A 27,691-nucleotide genomic window follows, 5' to 3' on the forward strand; every position below is an offset into this window, starting at 1 on the left:
TAAATCCAAACCCCTATAAAAAAATTTGTACAGGAATTTGTAATATTTTTTAATTTATTTAAGGTAAACATGCATTTAAAAATGCATTTGGAAAAAAATTATTCCAATCAAACGAATATGGCTGTATGGATATAGACCACAATAAATAGGGGCCCTATAATTATAACTGCACTGTTTTAATATAAGAACCTATGGGTGTCACTGAAAATGTATACCTAAATTTGATTGAAAAAAAACATAAAAAGTATACAATCATACAACAATTTTGTTATATTATTGTTACTTTTTTTTAATATAAGTCTTCTTTGGAGGAGAGCCAAATTAAAAGTCTTCAAGGGCCACATGTGGCCCGCGGTCCGTGGGTTGGACGTCTAGTACCGAAATGGTTCCCGAGCTCCAAACCCACATGCCGAATTGGTTTCCGTCTGAAAAAGGTATTTTATTAAGTATAGCCAGGGGCAGATAGGCATAATCTGACCGGTCCGGGAAAAATAGAATACAGCAGCCCGCATGATTATATCCAAGTTCCAACTAAACAATTAACTCAACTTTGAGAGAAGCAACCCGACAATCACCACCTTTTTTTTCGACGTTCTTAAATAATGTTTAAAATTATAATACATATTATACTTACACATGTTTTGCTCTCTTCTAAAAACTCTACGATTTTTATCTCTTTTATTTTCTGCACCTCCTTTTCTTTTTAATTCGTTTTGAAGCATATCTGGTTATATAACATTTTAGCAATATTATACTATTTACATGGTTCACGTATAATTATTGTGGAAAAACATGATATATCAGTAAACAACTTTGCCGTGGGGTTTTATTACTGACTAGAGCAAGGACTTTCATGCATTTGCACATTTTTTCTGGTTAACTTTATCGTATGCTTGGTAAGTACAAAATACATTTCATAACGTTTATGATGAAAAACTCAAAGTTTTTTGTATATATTTTTGCATATTTGGACATTATTTGGTTTGAGGGACATATGTTTTGATTATATTTTAAGCTTTTAGTGCATATTTTGATGGTTTATCAAAAATCAAATGCTCTGGTGAATATTTTTCATAAATCAAGGTCAACAATTTGTTATAAACTTATAAAGACGATAGAGATAAATTTTATCTTGAAATAATAATAATGGTCAGTATTTATTATGTCTATTTTTGTATTATTATAATACAAATCGAATATAAAATGATAAATTAAAAACGATAGTATCAAGTATCTATAGTCAGTAGGTAGATTAGATTAGTTATAGAAGATTTACCAAGTGTGTGTTAGTTTCGTGTGTTTAATAATTCAGTGTAATTCTAATTTAGGTAAGATGAATATTTGAGAATAATTTAACAATTATTTTAAAATACCTTTTTTGTTTTATTAGGTGCAGAATAATAATTAAGAAGATTGGGATCCAACATTCAAAAAAAATTTCAAATCATTTTAATAAAATAAATCTAGTTAAAACTTATAGTGAATAATAATAAAATTAATTCTTTTAAGAGCATATTTAACCGCAAATTTTTAAAAAAATATTTGATGATTTTTTAGTGCATGAAAGTCCTTGCTCTATTAGTGACTATATATGATAATTTATCCCTCAGGGGATGCAATTTGTGCTACGGGTTTGGCGTATCCGGGGCCCTAAGGCCTGAACAGACCTTAACTGGTTGGTTCAATCTGGTCCTCCAGGTTGAGGGTTAAGCGCAGGGTTAACAACCTTGCCTAGTAACCTTGTTATGAAACCAACTACACCTAAGCCTAGGATAAGATTACATGGATTCAAGACTGGTTTTTGGAAACGGAATACTGATTTTAAGATTGCGACATGGAATGTAACAAGCTTGTATAGAACAGGTGCAAGCCAAAATCTAGCTGATGTCCTTAAAAAATACGTCATTAAAGTAGCAGCTATACAGGAAATAAGATGGTTAGGAGTAGGATAACTAACAATTGGAGAATACACAATTTTCTTCTCTGGAATGGAAAATAGGCATCACTTCGGTAGCGGTTTTGCAGTCCATAAAACATTAATACCGTACATTAAAGTGTTCGATCCAGTATCCGAAAGGATATCAATATTAACCATCAACACTAGCCCAATCAATATCTGTACAGTAAATGGACATGCACCAACAGAAGTAAAAGATGACAATGTGAAAGATGCTTTTTACGACGAACTGACTGAAACATACGAGAGTATCACTGGGAACGTGATAAAGATTGTACTAAGTGACTTCAATGCAAAATGTGGACAGGAAACAGTACTTCCCCTGTATAGGGAGAGAAAGTTTGAATAATAACAGCAATGACAATGGTCAGTGATTGATAGCATTTGTAACATCAAATGGGTTGACTGTTAGTAGTACTACGTTTCCACACAAAAATATTTACAAAGCCACGTGGAGGTTAGAAACCCTGAACCATATTGACCACGTTCTCATACAGACTAGATACCGTAGTACAATTTACGATGTAAGAAGCCATAGAGGCGCTGATTGTGACACGGATCACTACTGAGTGATTGCCAAACTCAGATCAAAGTTAAAAAGTCAATCGAAATTAAAGCAAGACAAAAGGGTTAAAATTAATCTACAGATACTAAAAGATGAAACCGTGAGGAAAAATTATGAGAACGAAGTTACGAAGAACCTTAAAGAGAATATTGCACAAATGGACGTAGATTTGGATTGGGAAATAGTGAGAAATGCTGTTAACAAAGCAGCGGCCACTAGTATTGGTGAGCTAAAAAGGTCAAGAAATATCTGGTATAATGATGTTTGTAGAATTTCTATAGACAAACGCTGTAAAGCGAGAGATGACTTTATTAAGAACAACACCCAAATGACCAAAGAAGTTTTCATACGGGAACGTAAAATCTGCAAAAGTTCTCTTCAAAGGGAAAAAAGAAATTTTTTTAGCAACGTACTTCAAACTGCAGATAATTACCATACACAAGGAAGAACTAGAAACTTTTTTAGAGTCATTAAACAGTATAAGCATTTCAACCCTATATGGAATGCAATCAGAGACCAAGACAGACAAATGCTAATGGAGCCAGAGTCAAGAGCTGATATATGGAAAGGATATTTCGAAAAATTATTAAATGATAGGATGCCAGGTCAGCCTGTAGAACATATCGATTATGAAAGTGTGGAGCCACATGTAAAGGATGTTAGTTTAGAAGAAGTAAAAATTGCAATTTTTGGCCTGAAAAATCGGAAAGCACCAGGTACCGATGATATCCTTAAAATCTTAAAATACGGAGGTGAGGAGCTACATGTAGTAGTCTACAAACTTTGCCACTTAATATGGATGGAAGAATGAGTTCCGGGTAGCTGGAATGAGGGAATCATCATACCAGTGCACAAAAAAGGAGACAAGACAAAGTGTAACAATTATAGAGGGATATCACTCTTGATCTCCGCGTACAAGGTCTTCTCTAGAATATTACTAAATCGCATTATCTCTTATTCGGAGGATTGCCTAGTTGCCTAGGTGAATACCAATGCGGTTTCTGGAAGGATCGTTCAACAACAGAACAATTATCCATAATAGGTCAAATAATTGAAAAAAGGTACGAATATCGACCAATCAAATATGCGCTAAAAGATCTTTAACGTGCACAAAAATATATTAAAATGTGAATTAAAGAAAGTAAATTTGAACTTAAAATTTTGAATAAAAATTTAATTTGAATTTTTGATTATTCAATTAAAATAATACATAAAAAAAATTACATTTAAAATTATGTAGCCCTACTGTAAATACTTTTTTTCTTTTTCATTTTAAAGAAATTTATTATGATATTTATAGATTTAAGCTAGATTTAAATATATATTATCAGTATTATATTTATTTACTTTTATTTGTATATATGTACATTTTACATTTATAATAGTATTAATAGTAATATTTTTCATCGGTTCATTTTCGTCAATATAAGCAGTGGTCTAACCTATCCGCCCCTGGGTATAGCCGAATTGGTTCCCGTTTGAAAAAGGTATTTTATTAGGTTTAGCCGAATTGGTTCCCGTTTAATTACGCACATTTTCCTTCTCAATTTTATAGGCTTAGGATTGTCAACATTAAAGTAAGCTTGGTTAAAAATGTACGTTAATGTGTGTTAAAAGAATATGATAAAATCTACAATTTTAAATCGTTGATTTTGAAGTAAACTTGTCATTACTTTAAATACAAATAATAAAATATAATAAATACAATTTAAACAATTGATGTGTAAATTTGAAGCTGACTTTCTTTAAATATTCAATTCATGTAATCTTTTTATTAATGTAGTCAGTCATACAATTGACCAAATATTTGTTACTTCTTTCCTGTTTGCTAGTAAGTTTCCTTTGATTATTACTTCGAAATTAATATAATTTAATGTCTGAATGCTGTTTAAAGTTTCAATCGTTATCTTGATGTCGATAATTTGCTAGTCTCTAGTCTCTAGTCTATAGCAATCTATAGTGTATTATCATATACGGACCCAGAGTTTTACATTTGAATGTGCTCTGTCATTTTTTGGTTATTTTTTAAAAAGTATAAAGGGGAAGCTATAAACACGTACGTGTAGACCGTGTTATGATTTAAAATCTAAAACTAAAAACTTTGTTAATGATGTAAAATAACGATTGGTAAAAAATACACGTAATTATTATTTCAAACTTATTCTGAACACTTGCAGTATCAAGGGCGTATTTGAATTGTGGCCATGGGGGAGGTGGGGGTTTGGCGAAACTAATTTTTCTTCAATACAAACTTCAAAATAATTTACAGTTCATTACAGGGGCGTATCCAAGGGGGTTACGGTCCGTATTCGGGTCCGGACCGCCCATTGAAATTTCTACATACTCAATGGTTTAATAGTAAATAGTACATAGCGTATTTTAATTTCTCATTATCTTCAGTTTATAGATTATATAATATACCAATAATGTATAAACCATGTTTAATTTATACTGCTTTTTAATATTATTTGTTATTGTTAGTTAAATAATGTATTTTTTTATAACATTTTACTACCAAATAAAAATTGATTTCAAATTATAGTACCTACCTATTATAGTAAATCTTTGTGTACCTTTGTGTGATGTGTGTATAACAATTGTTATTATTACTATAGTTATTAACAGTAATTTGTTGGTATTTAATTAAACTATAATTATAATTAGAAAACAGATAAAATAAAAATATTGGACCCCCCATAAAAAAATTCCTGTGTACGCCTCTGGTTCATTATCTACAGCTCATGTTCCTGTTGTTCATTAGAGTGAATAAATAAAAATACAAGTACTAAATAGAGTTAAATATTTATTTAATAAATATATTTAAAACCTACTACATATAAAATAAGTATTAATAATAAAAACACAAATAGGTAGTTCTTATATTAAAATTGTACCTTCAGTCTGATTCCTGTATAAAAAAAACAACAAATTATCATAGTAGTAATAATACCTATTAATTACTTTTCAAAAACTTTAAAAAACAATTAAGATAGGTAACTTAATTTAGCAAATACCTAAGTAGAAAACATAAGGTTGGTAAGTAGGTAATCAAATAACAAATTCCAAAATTTCTTTTTTTCTTTTTAATAAATTTGTTGATTGTTTCATCAATGGATACAATAATATTTTAAGTACATGCAACAAAGCCAAACCTGTTAGTCATGCTGGCCTATTCTTGGTCTTAACCATATTTTCAATTTACAAAAATATATTTTTGGCCAATATTTGTAAGTTAAAGAACATAGAAACAAATATTGTCAGTTATTATGATTATTATTTGGGTTAGGGGCTTCTAGCTCTATAAAATAAACAAATACGTATGAATTTGTGTACAAAAAATGACTAAATACCTATGCACAACAAAAAGTACCAGAGGTACCTAATAAAATACCATTTTCAAACGGGAACCAATTCGATTACTCCCGGTTGGACCACCCTGAGCTATAGGTACACATAGAGATCAATTTGGATAAAGAACTACCTACCACTCGGGCCCGATTTAGGCATTTTGAGAGCTGAAATCCGATTGAGCACGGTTGCAATCAAACAATAGGAACCAAAAAAGAACCCAAAAACCAAATGATTGAGCATGAAAATGGGTGCGACGTTGCCACTTTTTACCGTAGAATATTTGGTACACCGTATTACTGTGCATGCAAGATTTTTTTATAATTATTATAATTCAATTTTGAATTTGTAATGATTATTTCATAATTTAAAATTTTTACGGCTCAGGTTTCCTAAAAGAAATAACTCTCCAATAGAAAAACGACAATACACCGTTTTTTTGGCATTTTTTATATTGTTTGTGTATAGAGCTCGGTGCGTCCATATTATTATTACAAAATAAAATTCATTTGAATATAATTATTTATAATTAAAAATCTTTTATTGAATTTTAATCAAATGTTATAATTACATTTTTTTTTTTGCTAAAAAATAGCACGCATATAACTGTCATGAAAAAGGTAAAAATTTTAATTTTTTCTCCTAAATACTTACTTTTCAACTTTCAATAAGTATTGAAGTAGGTTGGCTCACATAAAGGCTCACGATAAGCCCTTATAGCGGTATTTTTAATGCACGGTAAATTCAAGGTGCACGCGACAGTTTTCGAAATATCGAGCCTAATTTTACTGCGCGACACTCGTGTGTTGTGCTCTATTCATTTTAATGTACTTTAACAAAACTCGCAGTAAAATTACGGCGTGGTAAAATAACGCTAGTGTGTTGCCAGCCTAATAGTTAGTTTTCAATCTGACAATGTTGTACACAATATTTTTTTTTTTACCGTGCTCAATCGAGTCGTCAAAAAGGGTCGGCTAATAACGACCGTGCTCAATCGGATATCACCGGTTTTGAGACCTTAACATAGGCAGACTTTGGGGTAAGTACAAGGAGCATAAGTGTCTCCAATAAGGAATTTCTGTAAAATGATTTTATCTATTTCAATTTTATTACTATAATTATCGTCATTATTAGTATTTTTAATAAAACATTGTAATATACATGAGTTACTTTTTGACCTATTAATAAAAGTTAAAGCGCTATCCGGTAACGATATATATTGTAATATATTAAGCTAAATATTGCAGAGTAAAAATGCTTTATTAGGAAAATATGGGTGGCATAAATTCTGTAATAAAAATTTTACAGGATAAACGAGAAAATAATGATAAATTTAATATGCTTGCGACTTTTTCTGACAACCATAATATTGGTTTAGAAGTTTATGGAACTACTTAAAAAAAAAAAAAAAAAAATTCATAGTGGTTAATTTAAAGACTGAATCAACAAATAGTTATAATGATTCCGTAGGGCATATATAAACTGCACCCAAATGATCTTTTTTTTTTGTTAACCGCGCCCGAATTGTTATCTATGTTAAAAAGGTATAGTGTAAACTGTGTCCGACTTATTAACTTATTAAATTTTGACTTATTAAAGTCTCTATGTAATCGCTTTCATTTAGCACAGTCTTGGAATAAAAGTATCCAATAAAATGGTTTAAGTATTGACTATAAAAATAAAAATAGTGATATTAGAAGATGGTTAGTTCAATGTTACGGTTTACCAATTCTTAGTCCAGGAAGTGAATCTGAGTATTTTGTCAATTATTTAATTAAATCAAAGTCTGACGACGAAAGAGTGACATGATTTGCGGATTATTTGGTAGACGTAAATATAAGTGAATAAACTCAGTATTCACCTGAAGTATGGGCTCGAGCATCAGCAGAGCCAACTTTAACCACAAATGCATGCCAGTCTTTTCATTCTTACTTTAATTCCAGCTTTTATATAACTCATCCAAATAATTTCATGTTTTCATAGAAAAGTTAAAAGAAATTCAAATAGAAGTATACAGAATATAATAGTGGTCAAATTCCAATTAAGGAATATGTATCGGCCCTATGTTATTATTTGTAATATTTGTATTTATTTTTCTTTTAAAAATTATATTTTTCTTTAATTATTTATATTATATGACTGTAAGGAATTAAGTATTTTACCTAGAATTTTATCGGTGCACAGTTTACCTTTGTCACCTTTTTACACTTGATAAAAACTCGGGCACATTTTACATATGTGATTTTGTGTTTACCTGTATTTTGGGCGCAGTTTACAATCGCCGATGTTGTAAATACTTCAGGTTTGGAAGAATTTTGGAAAACACATTTATACAACCAAGTGTTGGATAATATTATAGGAAAACTGAAATCTCGTTTTACATCTGAAGTATTAGTATTAACTAATTCACTTGAAAATTTTTTTTTAAAATCGATACACAAGGATCTTCTTTGTTTATTAACCATTAGATATAAGTTATTACTTAAAATAAATGAATAAGTATACCGATTTATAGGTTTTATTAGGAAATTAGAACATTTCATTTCAATTTTAAATGAAAATGTGTTTCCTAATTTGTATAAAATTATGAAGGTTACCTACATTAATATTACCAATAAATACAGCAACGTGTGAAAGATCCTTTTCAATTATGAGGAGAATAAAAAGTTGGTTATGTTCTTCAGCGATGATCTTTTCACTGGCTTAATTTCACTGACTCCATTTTAAACACTGAAAGTGAACTAGTTTTAAATATTGATATTAGAAATTAACATTACAGTTTACTTTTAAATTTTCACAAACAAAACTACAATGGTATATATACATTTCTTTCATCCCAAAAATACAGAAATTTATGGGGATTCTCTTTATAGATTTTTTCTCTTGTAAGTTGTAATTATTGTTTATATTTACTAATGTTGTTCGTTCAGTTTTTTTTATTTTGAAATTATTTTATAAACAGAATTTTCTATGAAAGTTAAAAATGATTGTCATACTTACCATCATTAGCACAACCTGGATTTTTTCAAGCGATATTCGTCAATTGCGCCGAATTTGGGGCACCTATATAGTATACATCTATTGCGCCGGTATAAAAAAGGGTATATTAAAAAGGTACCTATCCATCTATTGCGCAGGTATAACAGCTAAACAGTACAAGTAAAAATCATAATGGCAAAAACAAAAATTAAAATTAAAATCAAACTTATCATTCTACATACTTGGTATTTACACTATTAGTAAATTATATATATATATATACACTAATCCTACAAATATTGAAAAGTTCTTAGGTTTAATATTAAAATTAGTTATGTCTATTTTACTATTTATTTTTTTGTCATAAATGTAAAGTTTGGTCTATTTGTGATAACTAAGAGAATATGTATTTTGATTGTTGCGTTATATTATTTTTAAAAATTCATAAAAACAAAAATATTTGGATGGAGTAAGTAAAAATATTGCCCAAACGCTGAGTGAAATGCCTCACAGGCATTTGTTATTTTCTCATTTGATATGTTACACAAGGACCAAAGATACGGGGGAAAAGTTGCATTTTCATCAATATATGTAGCAATGAGGTAATCACAAAATGTAGTCGAATATCAATCGGCGCAATAGATGTATACCTATAAATTATACGCTTTTTATACCGACGTAATAGATGTATACCTTTTTTTCATCCCATAATTTTTCTTTCTTTATCTGCGATTTTCGGCGTGATTGAAATAAAGCCTTTTCAAGGAGGGTTTCCACAAGTGGTATAATGTAATGTGGTAATGTAATAAATACATCTGTATAGTTTATTTTTAAAAACTAATAATTATAGAATTTCAAATCACTACTTTTTAACATTTATTGTATTATTCAAACCTACCACTGTAATTATTTTTGTGTTTGGCATTCATACGATAAACTGAAAAACATTACCAACATTTATTTTTAGATATAAATCACTTACAATTTTAGTAGTCACGTTAAAAATAAAGACATTTTAGAAAGTTATTATACATATTACAATTTTATTTATTTTGTTTTTTTTCCTAGTTAACTCTTTTATGACGTCATCTGTAGTCATTGTAATTGCATAGTGAATATTTAACGTTACGAATCCATTTAGCCTATGTGTTAATATTGAGTTTCTGAGGTATGTTTTCAGTATTCTAAAAGTTTTTTAAGCAAAAAAGTTGGTTATACTTTTAATACCACGTTTATTCGTTTTATTTGTTCGACGGCGACAGCAACAATCGAACAACTGAACAGATTTAATAATAACATGTAGGCACAGACAGTCAAACAAATATTATACTAACCAAATTTGACAACAATAAATTGTAAATATTAGCTTTTAGGTAAGTACGAGTATACCCACTATTGTGGAATTTCCAGGAGGCGCACAGACGCGTATTTAAGGAAAAACATGGTCAAAACCGAAAGAAATAAAAATAACTGAATAAGATAACTATTGACGGTAATTTAAAGATTACATATCAGAGTACAAAGTTCAGTTAGATAAACAATCTTAGTGATGACAAATCGAATAGTAGATACCCAATCTATTTGTTCACCACAACTCACAAGTGAATACTATAAATAGTGTTTTATAGTTTTGCCTTAATATAATTTTGTTTTACACTTCATATTTAAGTAGTTTATTACATTAAAAATAAACGTTATTTGTTAGTTATAAAAGATGGAATCTATCCCTGGAGGTAATTATATTTATCGTACTAATTTTAGCAATAAAATATAAGTTACTAAATATCATATAAAGTGTATAGTTATATATATTTTACATTCCGGATCAAGCGAGATCAACTTAAAATTGTAACAGATTTTAATAGTCATACTTATAACAAATATATTAAAGCAAAAAATATTTGCTAATATCTGCGATATTAGTCAAAATTAATTAAATCATATTAAAAACCTGTAAATATACAAAAAAAATATTTATAATTTTATTAAATATTTTTATATAAATTACTTATTTTATTTTTACTGCACGTAAACCTATATTTTATAGTTATTAGGATCATATTAAATCATAAATAAATTATTCTTTTAAAACTTATAATATTTAAAAATTAATTTTTTATATAGGATCTCGATGTAATGATATTGTTCTTAGTAGAAGAGACTTGTATACAATTTTAAAAGAAGGTTCAACAAAATCGAAACATCCACATGGAAATTATGAACACTTAACAAAATATATACTAGAAATTACTAAATATCCAAATAAATTACCGAAGGATATAAAAAAGGTTTTATCTTATTTTATTTCCCAGTTTAATACCAAATGGTCTGCATCATCTCGAAACGTAGATTATTTTTTAAAAAAAAATTTTGGTTGGTTGGAAACTAAAATAAGTTTTCCTATGTACAAAGCTTCTTCATTTTCTTCAAATGATATGAAAGTTAAGGGTGGAAGACCAAAAGTGTATTTCTCTAAGAGTAGTGAACGTACAAAACGTAGAAAAACTCAATTATTAAGGTCCGAGGTAGGTTCTTTAGAATTATCTTATGCGGCTCAGATGAGTCTCCGTGCAAGTGGCCAGTTAGATGCTGCTAATGTGATAAAAGATGTGACATTAACAACACCTAAACGAGCAGAAAAATATAGAAAGGCTTATAAAGAAACGTCAAAATCAGTTATGCCACAGAAGTAATTACTATTGAAACCAAGAACAAAGAAAATCAAATAAAATCATTGATTCCTTCTTCTTTTATTTTTAATGATCGTGAAGTGGTAGTAAATTATCAATTATTATTTACAATGGTCGACGGAAAAGTATGCAATGCAGTGTGTGATAATAAATCCACGTTAAAATGTTACATTTGTGGTGCAACATCTAAGGATTTTAATGACATTAATAATATAACTCGTATAAGAATCGACGAATCGAACATAAAGTTAAATTTTGGGCTATCTATATTACATGCCTGGATACGATTTTTTGAATGTTTGCTTCATTTAGCTTACAAATTAAATGTAAAAAAATGGCGAGTATTAGATAGCAAAAGTAAGGAAGTTATTAAAACTAATAAAATTAGAATTCAACAAGAATTTAAATCACAATTAGGACTAATAGTAGATAAACCAAAACCTGGGTTCGGTTCCTCAAATGATGGAAATACGGCACGCAGTTTTTTTGAAAATTCTTTCATATCATCTTCTATAACTGGAATAGATGAAGGTATAATAAAACAATTTCAAGTTGTACTTTTAGTCATATCAAGTGGTTATAATATAAATGTGGATAAATTCAAAATTTTTACTCTTGATACGGCAAAAAACTTTGTCAATAAATATCCATGGTATCCAATGTCTACAGCTGTACATAAAATTTTAATTCATAGTTCAGAAGTTATATCGTCTTGTATCTTGCCTATTGGTCAATTGTCCGAGGAAGCGCAAGAGGCACGTAATAAGAATTTTAGAAAATATCGTGAGGACTTTTCACGTAAAATGTCAAGAAAAGTTACAATGGAAGACGTTTTCAATCGTCTTCTTGTATCATCAGATCCATATATATCTAGTATGAGAAACCTGCCAAAAAAAGAACTGAAAACTTATTCTAAAGAAGTTTTAGACTTGTTACAACCTCCTGATTATAATTTAGACACCGAAAAAAATATTAACGATTCCAGTTCAGATTCTGAATATAATTCCAGTACAGATAGTAGCGACTAGCGAATGGAAGTTTATTTTTTAAAAAATGTTTATTTATTTTTTATTTTTTGTATGTTGTATTTCTTATTTTAAAGATAATGTACAAAATCATAAGTTTATTTATAACTTGCTCTAAAAATAAATTAAATTTGCAACTTTAATGAATATTAATAATGTATTATCACCTTGGAATGTTATTTAAGTTATGACCATGTTTTTCCTTAAATACGCCACTGTGAGGCGGGTGTATTGTTGATTTTTTGGAAAATTGAAAAAAGATGCACACTTGTGATTATCATTATCATCATAAAAATAAAATAGTTTACATAGTTGTAATAATATGTTTATTTTCGTGATAATTAATGATACATTTCAACATTTATTCTGTATATTATATGAATAAATTTCATTATGTACATTTATAAGTTATAAAGTGTAATGATTTACATTTATAAGTTATAACGTATAATGATTTACATTCAACTGCCATAATAGTATTACAATGTTTTTTAATAAACTTTACGAATAAAATATGACGACTGTTAAACGTTAAACATTTAAAAAATCGAATAAAATTTTTATAAATCCAAGGGTAATGTCCAGACACACAAAACACCACCCTTGTTTGTGCCATTGCTTATCATACTGTATATTTTATTAAAATGCAGGGCCGGACTGGACAGGCGGATTACCGGAAGTTTACCGGTGGGCCACTTGTTTGAATTAGGCCACTTTTTTTTACTCATTGGGAATTTTTTTTAGGTTTATCGATTTAGGCTCACTGTGTCGATAGACAGACGCATTTTCTAATGTGCTTGCTTTAGAAACCTTATAAATTTGAAATAAATGGCCTTTTAATTTTTAATAATATAATTAAGTGTTCAAATTTTCAAAATAATATGCAATAATATTACCTATATAAAAATATACGTTTGTTTATGGTTGTTTTTATACCTTTAGTATATCAAAGTAGGCCGTTTTTTTTCCCCGGTGGAAATTTTTGACTCAGTCTGGCTCTATTAATACGTGAGAAATCAGAGAAGTGCGTAGGTAACAATGTCTCGTTACACTTGAGATTAAGATAGGGAGTGTTAAATTTATAAATTGGTGACTAGAAAAAAAATCAAAATACATTTCAGAAAAAATTTTTTTTCTAAGATAATCCTCAAGATCTCTCCCTCTGTTTTCGTTATTGCGCTGCTGTTAGGAATGTGATGTTAAAATTGATTGCATATACTTGTATTGATTAAATACAGAGTAGAACTTTGATAATCTGTCTACCCATTAACCGTCTTTCTCAATTAACCACTAATACCCGCGCAGAAAGAATGAGAGAAGTGGCAATAGAAAAAGCGCATTGTATAGTCAAACAAAAAAAATTAACTATACCCAACAGTGAATAAAAATAATAAAGTTATTAAACAGTAATATTGGTAACCATATCATTGTTATAATTTTTAATATTAGTTATTACTGTTATATAGTAATCAAATACGAGTAATGAAAGAAAAAATAATACTTTGCTTTCGTATTTCAATAAAAGTATAGTCAGTTGTCGATACTAAGTAAAAATGTTTTGAAAGGGTGAGAGATTTTTCCAATTTTCCTCTCCCATTTAGTTGTCGATTTCTTTATTTTAACCCTTCCTCCCTTTCAGAAATCATGTCTATGCCACTGGGTTCTATCATAGGTATATGTTAATAAAGATAAACATAAATTAATCTAACCCAGCTTTATGTTCTAATGACCAATAGAATAAATAATAATTAGTATACCTATATATATATATATATATATATATATATAATCAATGGTATTTACAATAATTATAATTATTGTTAATACCATTGGCACACCCAAGAAAGGGGTTTTGAGGCTGAAGACCCTCAAAAATATTGTATATTAGACTATATATTATTATAGCTTATTGTTTTATTAGTAGTTTAATTAGTATTACTATGAAGGATGAATATTTTTTTTCTTCAAATTTGATTATTATATTTGATATACACATATAGTTTAATATAATAGTACACGATAACGTATTCGAGGTTGGGGCAATCGCCGATTTAATTTAAAATTATTTTTAGATTTATGGATTCTAGTGTATTCTAAATACGCACTATCGATTACTATGCACTAGGTAAGTGCTGCTAATAATAATAATAATAATAATAAAAAAAAATAGGTAATAAAAAAATAATTTTAAAATTAATGGTAATGGTTTACTCGTACCTGTACAAAGAAAACTTGATAAATTGGAGAGCTCCCTCCCCAAGCAAGAATCTTGGGTGCACGCTTGGTAAATACTAATGCTAATACAGTATACTCAGGGCCGTATTTAAGGAGTGTTTTGAGGAGGCAATAGCCCTCTGAAATATTTAAGGGGATGGCAAAATTGTTACGATGATTCTAAATAAAAACAAATCGATTTTTTGGCATTCTCAAAGGAAAATTATTTATGAATAATAAATAAATAAAATCGTATGAAAAATAAATGTAATATTGTAAAATTATTTATATAATTCAGTTAATTTAGTAGCATTTAAAATGTATTTATTAGGGTGGTCTTTAATTTTTAAACTTGAATTTTATTAAGCCTGTATCAACTAGATTTGTTATGTCACATAAGAGTCATTTGGGTAAAATTTTGAAGACATACTCAATTCCTTCTGGTGCCGACTTAGGATTGAAAAATGGCAGAAGATGGTAGGTAGTTTAATTGTTTTTCAAATGTATGTAAAAATCTATTGCAATTAGCATAAAAATGTACAGAATTTTAACTAAAGAATACAATAATATATATATCAGTGACGTGCCGAGATAAACATTTTTTTGATGCCAATTGCAAAGTCTAGTTTATCACCCATATTTAAATTCATCTCATCCAGAACTCATATATCAATATTCCTCTACCTAAATATATACGATAATTATGAGATTTACATATTATTATCCAACAACCACCCACCCCTACTTAACTTGATGCCTGGGCTTCATTTAGACCTATATTCGGCTCGCCATTGATATATATAAAAAGTATTATAACAACATTTTTTCCAAAATCATTATTTTCTAAGAAAAATAAACTCTAAATAAAAAACAAATTCTTTTGTTGACATTATTGATTTTTTTTATCGTTATTTTTACACCTTATAAAGAACTATATGGAAATCTATACTTTTACATTTCAAATAAAAATTGTTTAATGTTAAAATGTATTGATTTAAGTTCAATGTTAAAAAAAAAACAAAATAGATCGAGAAATAACAATTAGTTAACTTATAAATTGTTAATATACATTGAATAATTAATACTAATAATAATAAATAATTAGATGTATATTGTAGTTGAATTCACTTTGTAATATATCTTAAATTTAAATTATATTCTATATGTTCTAACATTTAAAAATATTTTTTATAGCAAGTGTACTTGTTCTAATTTACAGATTAACTAGTAGTATCATAGGTATATATTGAATGTTTCAGACTGTTCTTGATAGAAAAATAGTCTTTTATTTTAAGAATTTGTTTATAACGTAATGTTTGTTGGATATTTTTTATCAGATATCTATTTTAAGTTTGTGTTTCCAACGGCTTATTATTTAATTTCAACTAAATAAAAAAACCAATATTATCATGTAGAAATTATATGTGATTATAAAATATTTAACAATATTAATATTATATTTACAAATATTTAAATGATGGGAGTATATCTTTTCTTAGGGCATACCTTTCATTAAGTTCCAACAAGGTATTATAAATGTGAATATTTACTTTATCGAATAATAAAACAAAATACTTGAAGCATTTGATTGTCTGCATTCAAATAAGAAAAAATAATAGTTTAAAACAATGAAAAACATTTTGTTTTCTTAGAGTATCTGTCCACTTTAAGCATTAACTACTAATAAATCAAAAGGATTCATTTATTCCAACAGGAAAATTTAATTGTATAAGCTGGCTTAAAAGAAACCTTGTAAAATGTTTGTAGCTTTGATGCATTTTAAGATGATTATTTTTGTCTATAAAAATAATCAACTTATCTATGCTACAAATAATAAAAATAAAAATACAGTAGTGGACTTTATTTTTGATCTTTTATTAAATATTTAATTTCTTCACATCCAATTTTATTTATTACTATAAAAAAGTAAACATTGTTAAATTTAATTATGATTAATCCACCTTTTCATATGCCACCAAGAGGTTAAATAGTTACAAAATAGGAATGTTCTTTAATTTTTGATAATTATTTAAATTACAAATTATAGATAGTTATATTGTGTTTATACTGTATACTACCGTGCACTGTACATTTAAAATCACTTATATAATTGAGTTGTCAAATTTATTAAATTCAAATAGTCAAATAAATAAATATTGCTAATAAAAATGATAAAATAGTTACTTTTTAATTTTACAAATTTGGTATTCATACATATTTGAGAAACTTTGTAGATATATTACTTTATTTTTAAATTAGCAAATTATAACGTTTCAAATTGCATGTGTCATATAAATTATAATAATCTTTCTTTTAAAGTATTATATTTCATTAATTTTACTTGATAACTTATTATAAAATTATTTATTTCAAATTTAAAACTAAAAAAAAACAGAACTACCCAATTTTGAAATTATTTAACACCTTGGTAGTTTGTGAAGTAGTTAAACATGGTCAAATATTTAATAACAACTTTTTTATGGGAATAAACAATATAATAGGGCAAGAAATCAAAAATATTAATCTTTTTATTACTTTAATAATAAAGATCACCCTAAGTAAGACTTAAAAGTAAACTACTTTTCATAGGAACTCCAATAAAGATATCAATATATATTATATATCATATACATTTAATATAAGAATATATAATAATTAATATATTTTATTTAACAGAATGTTTTAAAAAAACTAGGCATTTTATACATCTCTAAATGAAAAGAAAACAATATATTTTACTATATATCAATTAGCAATTAGCTTCCAACACAATGTTAAAACATTATGAATGTCATTTCTCAATTATAAAAATTAAATACTATAAAATCAATAAAAGTAATTGTTTTATGAAAAATCATATTGTACTTGTAACTAATGCACTTGTACATTGTTTTGAATTAGCAAAAAACAAGCAGATAAATTAAAAATGTTTTATCTTGTCATGTTCTAATAAAATAAAACTAAAGTTTGAATTATAATCTCAATGAACAAAGATTTATCATATATAACTATTTTAGCAAATCACTTAAATGCAAAAGTATAAATTTTATTGAATACAAACTAGAGCAATAATTAACTATAGGCATTATTTTTATGTAACATTTACATAATGGGGGTATATAGTACATGTTAATAATAACAGAAAAGGAGTTTGTTTAATGAGACTTGAAAGAAAATAATTAGTGCTAAAATTTTAATTCATTTTTCAAATAAAATGTGTTTTCAATACTCATTTTTATTTTCAAATTCTTATCTTTCCATTGGAAGATTTTAATCTAAAAAAAAAAAAAATAATAATAATAATAATAAAAAAAATGAAACTCATTAAATCTAAGCTTTAATATAGAAAAAAAAAAAATTAATAAAAATAATAGCAGTAAAATATACGAATGAGAATTATTATTAAATTATTTACAATCTTAAATATAATGCCTTTAACATACAGTTGTTTTAATAATAACTATAAATGATTTAAATATACTAGTCAAATTTCAAGTATAATTAATAAATTATTACACTTCTATGTCTTTTAATATAGAACCAAGTTTTCTGTAAGCATATTCTAAGCACTTAGCTAATTCTGGACTACATCCGTGTTCAGCAATTGTTTTAAAACGATAAGTACGGAAAACACTATTTTCAATAAAAGTCACAGCATTCATTAATGGACATAATATCACTTTAGTATGATCCGTGAAGTTTATCTAAAATAATAATTAAATAAATTAGAATCTAATTTTAATAATACATATATATCCATTTAAACATACTTGTAAAGTGCCATTAGTAAGTTGCATAATAACTGATGTAGTAGACCTATACCATTGGTACAAATATGGCGTACGACTAAGTTGGTCTGCATCTTTAGCTAATACATCAGCACCAGCTTTAATGAGATGATCATTCATATAACGCCTAAAGTAATTTAATAACTTCATTTTCTTCTCTAATGACTGCGGAGTATTATCTTCAGTATAGTATTGTTCTGCACCACTTCTTTCTATATAATGGACATCCCTAAAATATTTAAAATATTATTTAGATAATCGAGAAAAAAATAATAACTATTTACAGGAATACTTACTTGAAATTAGCTAATAGAACAATGCGTGTAAAATCATTGAACATAACCCCAACACAATCATCAGACAGTTCATAACCAAATCCATATTTATCCGAATAATCTACCCACTTACTGACCCAAATTAGAGGTTGAGCAGCTGGATCAGTGTTTTCTTCTATAATACGAAATATTATATTTAATAATTCACAAGTAATTGTATTATTATAATTATCAAATTAGTACCCATATTTTTCATTCCTCTCATGGATGGTTTACATTTCAATACTTTTTCTAATTCTTTTTCGAGTGTTATCATATATTCTTTACACTCATTGGCTGATACTCCATTTCCACTGGTAGGTTTGTTTGGTATATTAAACATTGGTAATTTACTAACCGGGTCTTGGGGTTTTGCAATAGCTTTAATAATAGCTTTTGGACTGTTGAGTTCTAAGTAATGAAAATTTATATTATAGATATATTTAAATTATGAAATATTTTTAAAAAAAATTACCATTAAGTGGTCGGCGATTAGAAATCGACTCTCTATAGTTAATAGAATCAAAGCGAGGAGCCATTGTGAGACAAGATGCTGGTAACTTTTTAGGCATATAACCAGTAGTAAAGAAGTCAGCTTTCATTATTTCAGAAACCTGAGGTCGCTTTTTAGGATCACACTGAAGCATCATATTAATAAGAGTACTGGCATTCTTATGTAAAGTAGAAGGTAGATTATAATCACATTTTGTAATTTTAGCATATGTTTCTTTCAAAGAATTAGTTTCAAATGGTGGTTTACCAACCAGTAGTGTATACCTAAAATATATTAAAACATAATTAACAAAAGATATTTTGAATTTTGATAATTTAAATACAATAACTTACATAATACAGCCAATGGACCATACATCTACTTCAAAACTATGCCCAGTTTTACTAAGAATTTCTGGAGCAATGTAGTTAGGAGTACCACATAAAGTTCTAAAAATAAAATTGAGTTATAAATATATATTTAAGATTCATTAAATGAAAAGCAACTAATACTTTTTACGTTGTCCATTAAACTCAATTTTAGCTGCTAAACCTAAATCTCCAATTTTTACTTCCATTTCATCATTCAAAAATAGATTTCCTAATTTTAAATCACGGTGAATAATGCCTTGTTGATGTAAATATAGTGTACCTTCAAGAATTTGATAAACATAATAACGAGTTTCAGGTTCTGTAAGAGTTTTTCTTCTCCTAAAAACAAACAATTCATAGTATAATGTCAAACTATGATAAGATATGATATATATTTATTAATTTTGTTGAATACAAACACATTTAACAAAAAATGGAAAGCATTTTATTAAATTATAATAGATTTTGTGAATCTTTATTTTCAATAATTAAATATATATTATTTTTGATTCATTTTTCAAAGATTATATTTTTTAAAATATTTCACTATTTATTAATATTACTTGTTAAACTTTATTTAATCAAATAAGTCCACTTCAAACATTTTTTTAGACCTATACACAAGAATATTTCAAAAAAAAATCTAAATGTGTTCTATAAGAATTTTAATTTATTAATTTATCATCATAATATAGTCTAGAAATTCAATACTTTAATAATATCTTCTAAACATTCCATAAGTTTCCATCTGTCTATCTATATTTTTAGTTAAAAATAAAATGTAGCTGCATAAGTGAATAATTAATATTCTGTGTGCATATTCCAAGCATTATTATTGTAATGTCTGTTATCCTGGTTAGATATAATAATCAATACTTTTGAATTTTTAATTTAAAATATACCCAATTTTCTCTTAAATTTAATGATGTCAAAATTATCATATGTCATGGGAATTGAACTAATAAACAGGTTGAATTAGAAATTATATATATATTTATTTTATTTTAATAAATTCAACAATCTTTAATAGTTAATGATTAAATCCTTCTTCGATTCAATTATTTGATTAAAAACTAATTTTTATTTAGAAATATATTCGAATTGTATACAATATATTAATTATTCAAATAAAACAAATTCCTTATTTATACATTTAATTTTTAAACTTGAACACTGTGGACAAAATTCTAGTAAAAATCAATATTTTATTAAACTTAGAAACCTGATACTGAATGACACACTAGGCTTTACACATTGCATGACAATAACTCCTTAGCATATTTGACCTAAATCACAAAATTACATAGATAAATTAACTTTATTTAATAACCATAATATTTATAAATGTTGAAATCTGATATTTTATTAATTTTTTAAAAAAATAAAATTTGAAAATATTTAGATAGTTAAAATCGTATGAAAAGTTATTTGTGTAAATACTAGTAAAATATTAATATACTAACATTTGTCATATAATCATAATGGCTTACAAGAAAATAATTAATTAATAATAATAATTTAAACATCTAATAGTTTAATTCTGAACATATTAATAAAAAACTATAATTACTTACTTGTGTAACTCCATCATTGACCTTTTACGACAAAGTTCCAAAACTATATAAACAAAATCATTATCCTCAAAAAAACTATGGAACATAACAATATTTGTATGTTTCAACATTCTATGGATGTGTATTTCTTGGGTCATTTTATCTTTTTGATTATGTTTCAAAAGATATTTTTTGGAAACAATTTTTCCAGCAAATATTTCCTTTGTTCTCATGTCTATAATTTCGTAACATTTGGCAAAACCTCCCTATAATAAAGAAATTACTACATTAATTTTACAATGTACATATAAGTTTAATTGAATATTAGTTTTACGTATAAAAAATAATTCATTAAATTATATAATTATATAGAGATGAGAATATTGTATAAAGTAGGTACAGTAAGAGTAATTGCTTCAATTTTCAAAATGTATAGTAGTTGATAGTTAATTTAATAAAATATATAAAGTAAAAAGTCATTCAAATATTAATATAATTTCTAATTAATTATGCATAAAACTAAGAAATAATAATATTTCAACACATTTCTGACTAAATGAAGTTAACATAACCTCAGACAAAGGGAGATTTTCTAAAATCAACAGGTGTTAAAAATGAATAGGAAATCTGGATAGAGTGACCATTCGTTCCGAATTTTCCAGGACGTTACCGGTTTAGGAAATCGTGTTCCAGTGTCCCAAAAGTTTTTTAGGATAAGGCATTGTTTAGCTATCAACATATAATTATTATTATTATTGTCGGGTTCAAATGCATCAATAGAACGAGTGTTTTCATTGATAACAATGATGATCCACTTGGACCGACGTTTGTAATCAAATGGATGTGGCAACTGTAGAAAGTTATTTGATTATCAAAACATATGGTTAAAGTGGCATGGAATTTTAAAACAAAATTATAAAAAACCACTTGTTTCTGAAGAACGTCCACAACACGCAAAAATATACAATGACAGCTGAAGTTAAAGCTTAAAAAATTTTACATGTCACTATGAAGTATAAACATATGTAAACTGTATTTAAAATTTTAAAATTAGTTTTTGTTTAAAATAAAAGTATATTTTCTATTTCTATAATTTTAATACTTAGTGTTTAATATTTCATAATGAAACCCACTAGTAAAAAATTTTAAGATAAAAATATTAAGTAGTAATAGTTAGATAGGGCGATTAGGTCAAATTAAAATTTACTGTCTTGGATTTTTTTTAATTTTATCTGACCACCCTAAATCAGAAACATCTTTAGAATTGTGTATTCAAGTATAAATAGGTAAGCAAATAGTTTATATATAGAAATATATAAAAGCTTAATCTAAAAAATTATTATATTTGTAAAGTACAATCGGTTTCAAAATAAAATTGAGTGAATCACGATTTTATTTACTGTATATACCTGACATTGAATTTTTAATTTGAAACTGATCGTACCTTACTTATAATAATATAATATAATACTCCAGACTAAGATTTTAATTATTTACGAGTAATAATCATTTAATAATTTTTACTATTTAAAATTAACTCTCTTCAAAAAATTTAAACGGCAAGACCTACAGCAGACTTAACAATAATGTACTAAACAACAATGAGTGCGCAATACACATCGCCGAGGGTCTGAATATCAACGAGTATAATTTTTTTTTTTCTTAATTAAACCAAGTCAACAACGTATTCGCATAAAACACTCGAAATTGTTGTTATTACATGTAATGCAATTCCGCCAGCCTGAAATCATGTTCAACCGAGTGCACGCGCACGAACAACGAGAACATTACCTTTCCCAGAAAATTGCCTCGCTGATACTTCCTGTTGGTCTTGTTATCGAAAATCATTTCTGGGATTCTAACTTCGTCTTCTTTGGACCTGGACGACATGATGACAAGTGGCAAATCACCGTTTATCTGACAAAAACTATCAGCCGTTGGATCGGTCAAAGAAAAACAATAATACAGTAATACCGACACACGGCGGACTTGATCCGTTAATAATACTGCGACCAGGACGATAATAATACGATATTGTTGATTTTGATTAGACGAAGTGAGCGACAACCGACGGAACCGGTACGGGGGTGGTGGTGTATGGCGCGCATCCAGTCCGGCGATGTCGTGGTAGTAGCGTTGTTGGTGACTGGCCGCGACGGATACGAACGTCGAATTGACAAGGGTCAACACTTGATCGTTTCTCGTGTTTGTTGGTTGTTGTGTGTTGACGTTTCGAATAAAGGAGTGGCTACGGCGACTGCGAACAGTGGTCAGGAAGGCTCCAAGTGCGGAACAAAACGTTGTGGAAATAAGAATAACCGTTAAATTGAAAATACGTTCACGACCGCCGCAGTAGTGCGTCGCGAGAGCGTGCACGGCGCCTGCGCAACCCGCCGTCGGGCCATGCATGACGAAGCGGTAGGTAGGAGGGATATCAAACGACCGTTGAGCCGTGGAAGAATAAATTGTCCGTCCAAATAATATATTAATATATGGTCCAAAGTCTGTCACACTCGCATTCAGCAGATGGTTCACGCGTTCTATTATTTCTCCTCCCCCGTTACCACCTGTCATCTTTAACCGTTCGTTGATCGTTCACTGGACACTTGGTCAGTTATGAAACTGTCGAACCGATCGACCCGTCAGTTAAGTATGCTAGTTCAGCGAATAACTTAGTACCATGAATTGATTAATCGTAAATCCTTATGGACCCGTGTTACGTGATCTATAATTACAGTGTTGCTCACATCGAATTGTAATAATTGGAAACGTAATCTTTGATCCGGATGCAGGGGGGGGCGTATAGGCATGAGATAGACCGGCTCGTGAAAAATAAAATATAGTTGCCCACATGATATCCAAGTTCCAATAAAACAATTATCTAAACTTTAAGGGAACCAACCCGGTAATCACCACCTTTTTATTTTAGTAAAAATAGATATAAATTTAATATTTCATTATCTCAACCACATTTATTATTATATCATTTTACCATACTACTTTACTATATTATGTTGTATTATATTATAGTAGTACATATTGTAATAATTACGGCTAGGATTTATATGTAATAAAAAATTGTATAATGTGCATTTTATTTACCAAAATATGCAAAAACAAACTTTTATTATTTCTAGAATTATTATTTATCATAACTTGTTATTATTACATTAAATATTAGTTTATACTGATATAGTTTATAAGTCGTATTAATGAAATGAAATACTTATGTACTGTATCATAGTTTAAGTATTAGATACCTGCATGTGGCCCATTCAGGTATCTAGTACTTAAATTACCATTAAATTAATTAATTTAATTAATTTACCATCCTGGCCGGTCCTTAACATTTATTAACATTTAAATCCAGGCCGAGTCGGGCTTTATTTAAATGAAACACGGACTTAGGGCCGGGCTTTTAAATTTTTAAATCTATTACGGTCCTTGCCGGGTTTTTTTTATAATGTAAAAACTTGTACAAAAATTCAATTTTACTGATAAAACATTCTTTTGGACCGAATCGAGTTTTAAAATATATCTTTACAGCTTTAGGCCCGTTCCACAGCCGAGCGTTCATACGTGGCGTTTTTTAATTTACATTGTTTAAGTTCATAACGTACCGATCGAAAAAACCCATATGTACTTTCGTCAGTTCGGCGCGTATGAACTTAAATGTAATTCGAAAACGTGACACGATACGCGCGGTTGTAAAACACATGACTTTACGTTAGCAGAAAGTTCGTACCGGGCCGGCCCTAACATTTTTGGCCCGTGCAGACCACCAATAAGTACGTCTTAAAATAATTTATAGATAATTATATCGGTCGTCCGATCAAGATAAGATTATATACGTAGTATATTTACGACAACTAAAAAAATAGACGTTCGTTAGATAAATACCATTTAAAATTAACAATAACTTAAAAATAATTAAATAAATTTGACATTTTAAGTTTAAAAATTAGATTCTCAATAATCTATAAATATGCAGTTATATGCATTATATTCAAAATATGCAATGTAAAAATGGTTTTATTTAATCGACAATAACTCAAATCGTGGACATACTGAAAACCAATCAATTTGGACTTGAGGAAAAAAACATGCAAATCCATATAAATCCTAGCCCTAGTAATAATTATAATTATATAACTGTAAAAGCTACGGTAATTTGATAGATTTACTTATATTTTAATGGTTGTGCTGGTAAAATAAACAGTAACTAATACTTTTGACTTGTATACATTTATCAATAAATAAAAGTAGACATGTAGGTATAATATTTATAAACATTGAATGAAACATTTATTGAATAACATAAATAAACAAGTATGTAATATAATATATCAATCAGTGGTTAAAGTGGGGGGACAGAGTCCCCCTTCTTATTTAAGGTAAGATTATGCGTCCTCTTTAATTTAAGTCGCCAAAAGTCCGGGTGGACGTTTAATGGCATTGGTCACTAAAATACAATATTGAATATACAATACTTATTATAATATTACAATATTACATGATATTTATTTTATTGATTAATTTTAAAAAATGGAAAAAAGAAATAATATGTAGTTATAATCAATGGCGTATACAAGGGGGGTGTTTGGTAGATATGACACCCCCCTTGAGTCGTATCATATATTACATTATTATAGGAATATAGGTAAATCGATAATACAATATGACATATAAAATAATGCACAATACTAATTACATATATACAGGTTAACATTATCGCGATTGCGACAATACGTGACGAAAATTATTCGTTTACGTTTTCGTGCAACACAAAACGTTTAATAATAATAGGTATTGTAGCATCGAATACTGATATTCGAATAATTTATGGTAAAGCTATCCAAATTCGAATATACATTACATCTCTATTACAGACATTATGTATACATATTAATTAATTAAAATAAAAGTTTTAGTTCATACGTATTATATATAATATTTAATAATTATAATTAACACCCCCCTTAAGAAAATCCTACCTACGCCACTGGTTATAATATATAAAGTACTTATATTTATTTGTATTTATATATTACAGTACTAATGTATTTTAATTTATTTTTACTGAGAATGCATATGTATAGAATTATTTTTCTTTGGGGGAAAATTTTTTTTACGCCCTATGAAAATAAATTTTTAAAAACATATATGTATAACAGAAGAGGCTTAGACCTCATGGGTTTCCTAAAAAAAGTTGGTAAGATTTAGAATTAGGTAGGGGACGCTCCTCAATTTTTGATGCATACAGTCCCCCCATAACATTCTTTCCACTTTAACCACTAATATCAATTATTATCAAAAATATACCCCAATATTTGGTCTGAAATTCAAAAAAATTCACGTCGCTGAATTCATCTTGTGGAGCATACATTTTTAAGTTTCGTGGCTTTTGCATTTGTTTCTACGTTAATAATTGTACTTAAAAAAACTTGCCGTTTTGGAGTATTAAAAAAATTGAATACAGTTCCAAGTACACCCATACAATTTCGAATACTTTGAAGATCACAAGCATCTGAAATAGCCAAGTTAAGATTATGGGAGGCACAGTGAAAATAAATAGCCATATCATTTTTTCTGACATGTGCTTGTACGCCATTAAAACAACCACTCATAGATACGGCCCCATCATATCCTTGACCAATCATGAAAGAAAAATCTATACCAATACTTTTTATATAGTCTAATAAAGTTTTATTGAGACTTTTTCCCGTTAAACTAGTTACAGGAATAAATTTCAAAAATCTTCACGCAATTTTAAAGTATCACTTTATACAAACACAAAAAAAATTTATCTTTGAAATAATTGAATTATCCATTGTTATTATGTTATTACAGCAACTGATAATTTCATTTTGAATTCTCGGACTAATATATGTTGAAATAAGTGATGATAAAGATAAATGTTTTTTTAAATTTGTATTTTCACTTTGAATTCTTAATCGCAATAAGGCACGAAAATGTTTGTAATTTTCAATCGGTTCTTTAAAATTCAGGATTCCAGAATCTCTGCTCTCGAAAAGAAATATTTTGTCGACCAGTGGCCAACGCAGAATTTGTTTATGGGGGGGAGGTTACCATAAATATATTAAAAACATTTTTGTACAACTATTTTTCTAGTATTAAAATTTTGAACATTAAGTTAACTGTCATAATATAATTTATGAAATTTAAAAAAAATGTACCTGTGAGTATTTTATTTACACTTTAAAACTTAATATTAATTCTTCTTTATGCGTTTGATAGTTAATCGAGTACAGCGTCTGTTGAGATTTTAATTTCCTGGTGAATATTTAGCATTGCCAATCCATTTAACCTAGATTCTCCTGTTGTATTTCAGAGTTATGTTTTGAGACGGCGTAGAGTCAAAAAAGTTCTTTCG

General features: G+C 27.8%; 2 protein-coding genes across 2 annotated transcripts; one reads left to right on the forward strand and one right to left on the reverse strand.

Moving 5' to 3' along the window:
- The first annotated feature begins 10,277 nt into the window (after positions 1 to 10,277).
- LOC112679816 lies at positions 10,278 to 11,560 on the forward strand. Its single transcript, XM_025549737.1, has 2 exons — positions 10,278 to 10,582; positions 10,974 to 11,560. The coding sequence occupies exons 1-2, from the start codon at positions 10,564 to 10,566 to the stop codon at positions 11,540 to 11,542; spliced, it is 588 nt and encodes a 195-aa protein (XP_025405522.1). The 5' UTR covers positions 10,278 to 10,563; the 3' UTR covers positions 11,543 to 11,560.
- A 6,600-nt stretch (positions 11,561 to 18,160) lies between these two features.
- On the reverse strand, positions 18,161 to 23,721 carry LOC112679830 (serine/threonine-protein kinase polo-like). Its single transcript, XM_025549757.1, has 9 exons — positions 23,089 to 23,721; positions 21,319 to 21,563; positions 19,886 to 20,083; positions 19,727 to 19,822; positions 19,356 to 19,657; positions 19,085 to 19,291; positions 18,863 to 19,016; positions 18,549 to 18,795; positions 18,161 to 18,482 (listed from the first exon to the last, which is right to left on the reverse strand). The coding sequence occupies exons 1-9, from the start codon at positions 23,704 to 23,706 to the stop codon at positions 18,291 to 18,293; spliced, it is 2,259 nt and encodes a 752-aa protein (XP_025405542.1). The 5' UTR covers positions 23,707 to 23,721; the 3' UTR covers positions 18,161 to 18,290.
- Between the last annotated feature and the right edge of the window lie 3,970 nt (positions 23,722 to 27,691).

This window comes from Sipha flava, unplaced genomic scaffold (genome assembly GCF_003268045.1).
Source record: "Sipha flava isolate LNK unplaced genomic scaffold, YSA_version1 100_pilon_pilon, whole genome shotgun sequence".
Taxonomy (NCBI): domain Eukaryota; kingdom Metazoa; phylum Arthropoda; class Insecta; order Hemiptera; family Aphididae; genus Sipha; species Sipha flava.